The 12,009-nt window shown below is 37.5% G+C and overlaps 1 protein-coding gene across 3 annotated transcripts in view; it reads right to left on the bottom strand.

Annotated features, from left to right (window-relative positions):
- Positions 1-1,923: 1,923 nt before the first annotated feature.
- Positions 1,924-12,009, bottom strand: part of LOC126413332 (nucleosome assembly protein 1-like 1) — a 28,382-nt gene continuing 18,296 nt past the window's right edge. For all 3 annotated transcript variants that reach the window (XM_050083240.1, XM_050083241.1, XM_050083239.1), the window contains 2 exons: positions 8,434-8,553; positions 1,924-3,778 (listed from right to left, as the gene is read on the bottom strand). In XM_050083240.1, the coding sequence (XP_049939197.1) occupies positions 3,621-3,778; positions 8,434-8,553 (278 nt within the window). In that variant the 3' untranslated portion in view covers positions 1,924-3,620. The remainder of the gene's footprint in view (positions 3,779-8,433; positions 8,554-12,009) is intronic.

The following is a 12,009-nucleotide window of genomic DNA, read 5'->3' on the forward strand; positions in this document are numbered from 1 at the left end:
TTCCATTATAGGAATGTTTGCAGCATGTGGTTGGTGAGACCAAGTTAATAAAACTTCCTCCATTTCGTCGTAAGTCGATGGTTTCAAACGCATAAGTTTCGAATTTCCACAATTCTCAAACCGATCTGTTTTTCGTAAGTGTTGAGTGTTGCAGGGCTGGTTCAAGTAGCTTCACTAGCTCCACGCGACTCACCAGGAGATGCCTCCACTTTTATTACTAACAAACTTCTTACAGAGAAATGTTCTTCCACTTTTCACTCATGTCCACTGATGAAAGCTTAAAAAAACGTTATATCTAAGACACACGAACTGTTTGCTGCTCAACTCTCACAACATGCTGTGAATACAAAGCATCGACTGAAATGGCGCCAAAAAGATTGCAAGCAGAATGTGCGTCAAATGTCACGTGACCAGGCTCTGCCGCTGACACAAAACACGCTGAGCACAGACTTTCCGAGCCAGTGCAAACTTATTTCTCGTTCGATCTGCCAGATACATTTTACAAAGAACAGATAAGATTAATATTAATCACAAATGTTTGGAACTCACAATGTGGAAACAAATTATATCAGTTATTACATTACAATTATTTCAGGGAAACTACATTACATTAACTGGAACAAAAATCAAAAATTGAAGACAATTAATTACACAGTAACATTAAGATTACGGAGCCATTTCCTGGCATTGTTAACTTGTGGAGCGAGATCAGAGCTGTCTCAAACCATGAATGTTACAAACCAGAAGATGGTCCGTTGTTTGTACCTCGCCACAGTCACAACACGGATCGTCTGTATTCCCATTTGGTTGGTTGCTGTTTGCATCATCCAACTCCCGTGCGAAACCTGTTTAGAGCCGACCAGTGTTTCCTGTTGAGATTGAAGCCTTCAACCCTTTTGGTTGGGACGTGGATTAGGTGCTGGTTTTCCACGACTCCTCTTCTCAGACCATGATGCCTCTTCTCAGACCCTGCCATGCATTCTTCCATTCAGCATCGAGACCCTCTGTGCCCAATGTTCTGCTCCAGACGATAGGTTTCCTGGACTTGAGTCTCGTGGGTCCTCCCATGTCGGTATGTATGGGTAGCCTTGGGTTTGCTTCAATTTTTTCTACAATGTCCTGGGTTGCTTTCTCTCTACGTATGGAAGCAGGAGCGATATTTGCCAACACCGGAAGCCACTCAACGGGGGTTGGCCTGAGTGTGCCGGTGACAGTTCTCCGAGTGGGATTTGGTCGTACATCCACTTTTTGGCATGCGGGCTTCTGCTCCAGACTGGGGCACAGTATTCTGCAGTGCTATACACCAGTTCCAGTGCAGCAGTTCGTAGAGTGGCAGCATCACAACCACAAGTGCAAACTGAATCCACAAAACGGAAAACGATGTGTCTACATCCAGTCACTTAAACATTATAAAGAGGTAAATAATTGACCAGGGTTCCAAAAATATGAGCATTATATGAAGAAAATTGTAATATAGAGATAACTAAGTAAAGAGGGAAATTTAACATTGGTTATATGGGCTTTTAGTCAAGACCGAAAAAAACGGAAACGGACGTAACACAGGAAAACATATGGAGGAACGTTATAAAGAGGCTTCACTGTAATAAAGTGGCTTACTATAAAATAGACTTAAGAACAATTTCCCATCATTTTGTGAAGTTCCTTAAGGAGTGTTAAGTCTGATTTCCCTGTAAATACCAGTTACCTGCTTCCCACTACTAAGAAACTACACGCACAGCTCTCACTTTTACATTGGTGTACAAACCAACAGCAAGGACATTTGTACTACTCTGGCATAAGCATTTTATGATGAACTACATTTTTAAATAGTAAAATTAATACACTGAGGTATACATGTTATTTTTCCAAATGGTTGAAAAATAAGAGAAACATCCATGAAGATAATGTTCGAAAGACGAAAGCTTTCTACAGCAAAATGCATTTTATTACAAAATGAGTTACAAAATCAGATCAGAAACAATGATAGATCTTTGATATTCATGTTTGATAAAGCACTAAAAGCAGCCTTAAGAATGTAACCTACATTCTGTTCTTACAAGGAACCATGCAGTGATAATGTGCAATAAATGATAGCAGTACTTATACTATTAAATAACAACTGAAAGGTCATTTTTTTCCTTTCCACAACAGTAAACGCAGCTCAAAACAGAAGATTGGAGCTAAACAATTTTAAAATACAATATGTATTATACAAACTAGCAGTCATGTACTTTCCTGAGTTACTATTATTACAATAATTTCAACAAGTTTTTATTAAAAGGGTTTCCAATCACAATGCAAAATAAGTTACCAGCCTTCAAAGGCACATATGGAATTTTTCATAGTATACTACTCATGCGAAACATTTCCACCATAGAAAACTCTGCAACTACAGCAGAAAACTACCATGCATTTTTTTAAAATTAAATAATTCTGCAGGTGAGGAAACAAGATGCAACAAACGTTCAGTGTACACCACAATTAAAATGGAGACAATTAAAAACCACGTACATAATTCACACCATTGGTACCATAGTTTGAATCCCCAATCAGCAAGTAATTCAGAGCAAGAAAGCCTCAGTAATATTTTGTGAATATTGTAAAATAGTAGCTTTTAAATTATCTGCACCAATTCACACCAATTAGCTGTATAGACCACTTTCTACAAAGTAACTTATTACATGTCAGATAAAATTTTGAGGGGGAGGGGAAAAAAAAAGCTTTTTCTCAGCACCAAAACTGACAAAAATAAAATATTATGGTATCTAAAATTGGAGACCATAAAACTGCAGAAAGTGTGTTTTAATGTTGTATCACCAAACTAATGTTACAATAGCATAAGCATGATAATTTATGTTTGCAGTCCATTTCACATTGCATAGGTATAAAGATACAGTTAATATGTGCCACTTAATTCAACTATCTTTCTTACACACACACACACACACACACACACACACACACACACACACACACTAATGAACATGATATCCTAAACCACATTCTGTGCAGTAGAAGGGTGTGGCAAGGGTTGCGACCAAGTCTTCAGTGTTTAAACACACTTGTTTTTCAAAAAATATATTACACAACAGTTGTGATTAACTCTTGAAAACAGCATTCAGTGAAGGTCTGATCCACAGAATTTTTGAGATGCTGTTTCACAAACACAGTCAATGTACACATATACATCACCAGAAGCTGCAGATACACAACATCTGCATTAATTTCTTGCAGTAATTCATGACAAACAGAAGCAACACAATTCCTGTTACACTTTGTCATTACCAACAATAAGTTGTGCAGTTCATTCTTAATACCACACAAAAAATTAGAGCAGTCTCATTTGGCACTAACACATGTAACAAAATGTTTTTATAAAAATGCTTGCTTTATTGACAACCATTGTGGTTCAAGCACTCAACATGGGTGTACAGTGAAAATAGTTCTTATGATAAGAAAACTAACCAACAGACAATTTTAAACGAACATTATAAAACATGTATCAATGTAACAAACATGATTTGCCAATTTTTAAGAATTTAGCATTATACTATTTTTAATTTTTCATACAAAAAAGAGAAGCAGATTCAAGAGTGTGAGCGGCTGCAAACACCAAACTGCTACTGTTGTTTACAGTCACCTGGTGTTGGGTTATTACCAGAACGAACAGAAATACGATTGCCAGGCTTGTATGTAGGATCATCATCGTCATCTTCCTCTTCTTCACCTTCTTCACCCTCCTCTTCCTCTTCAAAATCTTCATCTTCTAATGCTTCACCTACAAAAATTAATCCAATAAACATTTTTTATTTCTAAAAACCAGTTCACAATGAAAATTTCACACAATCTGCAGCAAGTTACTTAGGCCTCTTCACAGCATGAACACAGGCACTGACATCTTACATTATATTTCCTTGCAACAACTGAAATTAACAAGGTAATTTTGGTATTAAGACTTCAACTAAACTGTACATTTGAAAATGTGGCACTGAATAAGTGCTACTGTACAGTTAGCCAATTACAAAGTGATTGCATTACAGAATTATCAAGTTATGTTCAGGACAGCAAACATTAGCGATAATCAGCTAATTCAGGAAAATTAGCTAAAACAAGTAAAATACTTCAGCTTCAACACACTGCAGTATCATGAATAGTCTTAGCATGGAAAGGCTTTTGGCAAACTTCCGTGTACATTTCAAAACAGTAAGCCAACAATTCCATAAAAACTAGTATCATGCTTCAAATACTAATTGGATATCCAATGAATTTTGTGTGTGTGTGTGTGTGTGTGTGTGTGTGTACAAACCAGATACGTTATCAAACAAGAAAACAGCTCTTACAGTGAAATTTGGAAACCCAGCTGAGAGACAATCACAAGAACTGTCACAAAGGGAGAAATCTAGCTACTTGTCAAATACTTTGTACATACATTTAAATATACGTAGAGCAAAGCTCCTGTTCCGAGCAAAAATGCTATTATATAATAAAATAAAATTTTAGAAAGCATTCTGGAGCATAGCAATCAATATAAACAAGGTTGCTGCAAGTTTCCCCAAGCACAATTTCCTGATATTTCCCTGGTTTCCAGACAAGTTTTAGCATTTTTCCCTGACAAATTGAGATTTCAAGGTAAATTAAGATGCAAGCTGGCAATGTCTTCGCAGCTACAGTACAAGAAACAATAGTGCAAACTAGGAAATATCTACAAAAGAACTTGCAAGCAGATTGCGTTTCCTGATGTGAGAAAAAAATAAAGAGTACTAACATCATTTGTAATGAACTGTTTTTAGATGGAGAAAGCAAGCCAAATGGTATGTGGTCTCATTAAGGCCACTGATATTTTATTTCAATAAAATGAAACATTTGGCGAGAAAAATGAACATTTCCTTGTCACAAGACAGATTTAAAATACCTTAATTGATTTCAGAAACAACCCCAGATAAAAGTAGGCCTCTTTAAAGAAGTGTATAAGGTGTGGAAGAATTGTGTAAACCAACACTGTAGGTGACTGCCAATAAAATGTTGGTTCTGCTATGTTCGTTATTAGCAATTATTACCCACTGTGTGGTGTCTATTATTTACAGGTACTGTGTGATTCCTCCCCCCCCCCCCCCCCCCCCACAGGAAGTACATGGGTACATAATGTACAAACCGCAACAATTTTCTTCTAATCATCCATAGATTCTAACATATAAACTACTTTTGAAGTGCCAAAATTTACTAAAACAAAACTTCTACAAAACACCACACTGTACGAAGTACCTAGGTATATGGATAAACCATGATAATCCACTGCATTACACCAAACACAAACAGATGTGGCCTGCAAGCAGATTGGCGAGACTAGATGTGATGGCAAGGGCCTGCACATTAGTGGGAAATGAATGGCTTCAGATCGGCAGGCCCAATCCTTTACAAATACCCGCAGAAATGGCCTCCAGTTTTGGTCCATTGTGGAAATCCACTCCCATGGCCAGCTGTCACCAGCCACCAACAGCTTGTTGACAAAATGAGACCATGGTGATCAAACCATGAAACAGGTAACTTGTTCAAATACTCTAGAATCAATAATGATGATAGGTAGCAATTTACCAAAAATATGATTACCAAGCCACACAGGCATGTAGGTAAGAATCACACTCTCACAACTAAATTCTCAGCCATAGCTTTAGTCAGAAAATGAGCACACACACATTCACACAATCACAGACAACTCAAGCACACGACCGCCATTTCCGGCCACTGCACCTACAGTCAGAATCAGGTCCAAACAAATCATTCCTCAATGCCTCCCTGCCTTTCTTCGGCAGCTGCAAGGCTAGTGGCAAGTAGTGGTGGCAGCACTGACTGCAAGCAGAGGTGAGTAGTAGGAAGGGGAGAAGCAGTAGTATTGAGATAGCAGGGAAGCAGCATACATATTCAGCTGCACCCGGCCAGGGACGACACATGACCATTGAGTAAAACCATTTCATCTACTGAGTCAAAAAATGAGATTTTTCAAATTTTTTTTTCAAGTTTCCCTGATATTACCCTCAATTTCCCCAACATGTCTGAAATTCCCCGATTTATAGAACATGTGGCAACCCTGATTAAATGTTAAAAATCAATTAAAACAGTTTCTTGCTTTTTCAGATTTTTGTTGGCAACCAGTTTTGGCCTTTTCCCCGGACCATCTTTGAGATTACACTGCCATTATGTCTGCTGGTTGCAGTAGATGGAGTATTGCTATGGATCTCACTGTCACCAGCAGTAGCCATAATGGCCACGTAAGCCTCAAGATGGTCCAAGGAAAGGCCCAAAATCTGTTACTAACAAATCTGAAAATGCGATTGAGACTTTTTAATGGTTTTTAATAATAGAATAATACCTAGAGCTATGTTGCTATCATCCTTCACACTCAATTTGGTGTGTTTTCAGGTTAAATCCTGCCTATTTATCAGTGTCCTAACTAAATATTCTGTCAGGACATTTGGCAAACTATGGATCCCTAACCCTTATCAACAAATCTGGAAGCATATCAAAGTTCCAAGCAAATGCAAGAACGTTTTTCTCATAAGTACTTCAGTAGCAAGCTTTTAATAGTTGACATGGTGTGTCTTTCAATGTTACAAGACTACATCAGAAGCAGGAACTGACAAGGATCACAGTTGTTTGAAGAATTTTAGCAAATTCCAGTATTAAGAATGATGCTATCATTTTCTTTGAGGTTGTGATTCCTACCATCTTGCTAGAGGTCACATGACAGCAGTACAATCATAATTTGTCCTCGTTTCTGCAGTGATCCAATTTTTATTATGTATCCACCTACATGATATTCCAGCATTAACTGGCCCCACAGGAAAAAGAACAATGTGACCACCTAGGAGTGAGTCCGATATTTACTACCTATGCTCCTTTGCCAATCAGTCCATTGCAATCTATCTTCTTAGCATTAACGTTGTCATTGCAATTGTTTTCAGTATAGTTAGATACAGTAAATCCTGCTTAAGAGCTTTCAAAAATTTGTGATATAGCTGTAATGGATTGCATACTCCAAAATCAACTTCAAATATAGTTAAAATGTTTTGTGACCATACTAAATAGTCACAAAAGTCCTTCATGAGAGGTCTACCTTATGTGGCTAGTTTGCAACAGATACAGACAGTTTAGCAAGTCCACCTGAGAGTGTAAAAATTAATTACAGAAGAGGTCAGCTGCAGATAGCTAATTTTTAACAGCAATCAACATCCTGTTGGTATATGTAAGTAACCTCCTCAAACTTCCACAGATTGTACAGTACCCACTCACATTTCTGCCATGGCAGTTTCTCAGATGATTGCATATACAAGCCTACCTGTCCACAGAACAGATACCTCTTACATCACTAACCATTCTCCTTTGTTTTCTTTGAATAACACTCACAAAATATGTATTCAAAACAACCTCTAAGTTAAATGTGATTATTACAATGGTATACACTAAAAAATGATCTCAGCTGTAACTGATATGGGACAGTCAGACTAATTGCATGTAAAACGTGGTAAGCTAGGTACTTTATTCATATTAGTTCATGATGAACTGAGAAATTGTAGTTCCCTAATTTCAGATTCTCACTAATGGCAACTGTCAGGATGTGTACATATAAACAGCAGTAAGTGCCACAAAGGGCTGCCACCATTAGAAACAAATGGTGTTTTTTCCAGGTAAATGCCTTTTATGGAAGATTTATACACATCTGAGGATCATGTGGTTAAGTACAACAAAGATCCTGAACACACACGTGCTAGTCAGCTACGTGTGAATATTTAATCATGAATTACCATGAATTTACAAGACAACTGGAAATGTTAAGGACCATCTTCAACATACTTTTACATGCAACAGTGAGGTGCTTGGTAAAATTTATTTTATACACAGCTGGATCACAGATTAGTTTTTAGTTTGTTCGATTATAGTAAAAATTGTTAATGCAAGACTTTAACAAAAACTAAAACATACCTTTTAAATTTCACAGGTTTCAAAGAACATTTAATTTTGCATGGAAAGCAAACAGTGGTCAGTCAATTATAATGCAAGTTCAGTCAGTTTGCATGTAACTAATAAACTTAATTTTTAAAGTCTTGGACAGAATTTGCCCATTTACAACTGTCATTATTGTACATGACTTTTTGAATAAAAAGACCACATTGCATGATCTAGAAACATTTAAGAAATACTGAACAATTTCTTGAAATAACCAACTTATTCCTTACCATTGTTTACAGGCGGGGTCTTCAAATTTCTGCTGAAATCTTGTGAACAGTTATTGCAATCTGCTGTTTAAATGATCTAATTGTTTTCAACACCATTCATGTTTTTCTATTTCGGGACTTAATTATTTCAAAAGAAGCGTTTCAGCACAAAGTTTCATTTTTAAGATTAACAGAAAATACCTATGATTATGCATATTCTCACCTGTATAATACAGGACAGCTCTCGGAACAATTCTCTCTCTGATGTAATGACCAATTTCGAAGTCTGTAGTCAGCAAAGCACGAGTTTCTTCATCAATTTCAGCATCTTGGTCATCGGGAACTGAAAAATAATTTCAGAACTTTATATTTTAGCTATGCCAGAAATCTAAATTCTACACAAATTTAATACATATTATATGGGTAAAACCAAGAAGAACTAGATTTTTTTACCAGATAACTTCCAACTGACACTCAAAATTCCCACCAATTTATTTTCCAAAATTATGAAATTTCAGAGAACTTTTTCAAACCAACTCCTACTTTCTTGGCAGAAAGTGGCATCAGTGTGGACCACTGGCTTACTGGTGCACTAAAAGAAGTCTGGCTGTAGTACAAATCATGGGGAAAAGTTTTAAAAATCAAGCCCAATTTCACTCTTCTTGCTACTGCAAGTTCCCTGTCTGGTATCAAAAATGGAAGATCTAACCAAACTGGTTAAAATTACAATTATAAATATCTTTTAGCTTCCAAGGTCAAAGGAATGTTCCCTTAGAGCTGGTTTTTCAGACTTCTCTTCATAATACCCACAACCACATCTACAAGGCTTTCTCAATCTTATTTTAACTTGCAGTCCTTTTCCTCAAATATTTCTGTATCTTTCTTGCAGGCCAGTATATTGAAGCAATAACCTTTTTAACATATTTATTAGTAACAGCCAAACGTGTCTAAAAACCAATTTTGTTGATGGTTGTACATCCACACTGCTCCTACAGCCTAGTCCTAATGTGTGAATGTAAGGGCAGTTCGAAGAATACACTATTAGAGATTGTCATCTACTGTATTTAGTAAAAGATTTTTCCCAAACTACTCATTTGGAAAGTACAAAGTCATCTTACATTCACATATTAAACTATGGCTGCTGAGAACCTTTTTACATCATGCAAAAAGAGTACTACAGTGGCTGTCTCACATTTACAAGTGAAGCTCTGGCAGTTTAGGTGATGTGCATTGACATCATAGAGATTGTGTTCATTTTCCATTGTGCAAAAACTTAGTCAATTCTTTTTTTCATTCATTGTTTAACTGCACTTATTTACACAATTTCTTCTGCAATTTGAATGTCTGCATAGAAATGTTATCAATATCAGCATTGCTCACTGCAGTAACTCCTGTTGTAAATTGTGAGAGGGGTGTTTAAACCATATGAAACAAGTGATTTCAAGTTGCATAATCTATTTGTCCTAAAAAGTCATATCTCCTTAACATTAAGGCATTTCATTTTGTCTAGCATCTAAAAACTTTAACAATGATTGTAACCTTCATAAATAAATCAGATGGAGCCTTGTATGTGCTAATTAAGTTCCATCCATTTTATTTCAACAGTACGACCTCGAAAATGCTTACTGATGCAAAATCTGAAGAAATCAATGTATTTACCATATATTTTTATTGCTTAGAATAATTCAATTCTGGTCTCAATTTCACTTCTCAGATTGGTTCATGGTCCTTTAACAATTATAAATTCTCACTCAACATGGGAAAGCTAAATGAAACAAAATCCCTGACCTCACTTAACACAGACTAGTCACAGCCATACAGCCATATCATCACACACCCATTTTATTCACTGAACCACAAGAAAATTCCAGATCAGTGATCAATCATTGCAACCTGCCCACAGTCATGACCTCTGGAAAGATTGCAAATCCTGGCAAATGGATTGCTGTGGTCCATCACTTCTGTGTGGTTCTCTTGGAAACTAGAAAAAAATATGCAGAAGGGATTGGTGACTGCGTAGCAAATTTTGTCATGCTGTCAACCATGGAAAATGTGAACTACTTACCTTCACTTTTTATTAACATCTACCATATGTAAATTGTTGACTGCCTGAATCTACCTGTAGTTGGAATTAAACCAATTTAAAATTGAAAAAATAACAGTAAACATTTCTGCGTGAGACAGATGGGTGCCAGTGGAGTATTTAATGTGTTTAATGAAGCAAGGGTGTCAACCTTCACTATGAAATGATTGCAATGAAATAGGGTGTGTGAACTGCTGGTTTCAGACAACCACTGAAAGAGCAGCAAGCAGTTGACATGCTGGAAACAAGAGACTAAGGAATACTATCACATTCTCATGTTGTTGGGCTGGGTTGTTTTGGGGGAGGAGACCAGACAGTGAGGTCACTGGTCTCATAGGATTAGGAAAGGACGGGGAAGGAAGTCTGCCATGCCCTTTCGAAGGAACCATTCCGGCATTTGTCTGGAGCGATTTAGGGAAATCAGGAAAACCTAAATCAGGATAGCCGGACACGGGCTTGAACCGTTGTCCTCCCGAATGCGAGTCCAGCATTCTCTTGTCAATGAGAAGTTCTCTAAGCATCCAAACATTACAGACGTGTTCTCAAATCCTACCTCAGCCACAACCTTGGTAATCTTGACATATTCAGAAGAAACAACCAAATATTTACTACAACTGTAGTGTCCACAGTTACAAATCTAGTCCAGGAAACAATTGACAAGGGGAAAGGGGGGGGGGGGGGGGGCGGCGGCACTGAAACAGGTACAGTGAGAATTAATAAGGGTACGTCATTAAACAATGAAAGGGTCATCCCAGAAAGAGCAAGCAATGTGCGAGAGAAATACAGAGGGCTTGCGGTGGGGAATACGCTGTCTTGTAAGAAGCCAGTTAAGAGCTTTGGAAATAATGAGGCCTTTTAAGGAAAAGCTTCCTATCCTCTCCTTATAGAGAAGAGGAACAACGCACGAGTAGCCAATAAGGCAATGGGGAGCTAATCAACACTACTACATGTAGGTCTGGGGGGTAAACGAATATGCGAGAAAACTAAGACAGAGTGTCGAAGACCCATACTCGGTGGTCAGGAAAGAGGAAGTAAGAGGTAAAGGAGTTAGATGTGAGGAGCATCTGCAGATAGATGCAGCAAGAGTTATAAGCTTGAGTCAATGGATAGAAGTTAGCTGCGGCTCACTGAACAATGAAAGTCACTGGCTCCGTAAGGACTTTGTTACTAGTGTGGAAGCAACTCAGCTAGGGGCGTCATTTCTGTAATTTAGATTCAGCATAAACTTAGGGAAGTTAACTACCTTTCGAGGCTGCGGCAAAATTGTGCAACTACGGTTGTTAAGTGTCGTACGTGTCTTGTGTTTACAAACATTGCACAGCCAAATATCACACAACTGACAGAGGCACTGTTTACGTATAATGTCTCAGTTTTGTTCATGATTTTTATATTTTCTACCGTCCATGCACGTAATTAGGTTGTGCACAGTTATGATATAAATCTGATCTGTTCTCTGGATGTTACGTGATTTTGCATTGCTAGCTCAGAATGATTGATTGAACTGTTTATTTTTCACCATATCCTGTGACTGATCAATAAAGCTGTCATTTGAAGTAGCTTTTTGTGTAGTCTGGTTCCATTATATCCAGTACACGCAGGTTGTAAGTCAAACAACAGCCTGCACAGCTTTTACCTAGAAAGTGGAGACTGACACAATTTACCTACGTAATATCATTGGATTAATGAGTGCTTATGAAAGATTTGCACAAAATGATT

Source organism: Schistocerca serialis, chromosome 7, assembly GCF_023864345.2.
Source record: "Schistocerca serialis cubense isolate TAMUIC-IGC-003099 chromosome 7, iqSchSeri2.2, whole genome shotgun sequence".
NCBI lineage: Eukaryota > Metazoa > Arthropoda > Insecta > Orthoptera > Acrididae > Schistocerca > Schistocerca serialis.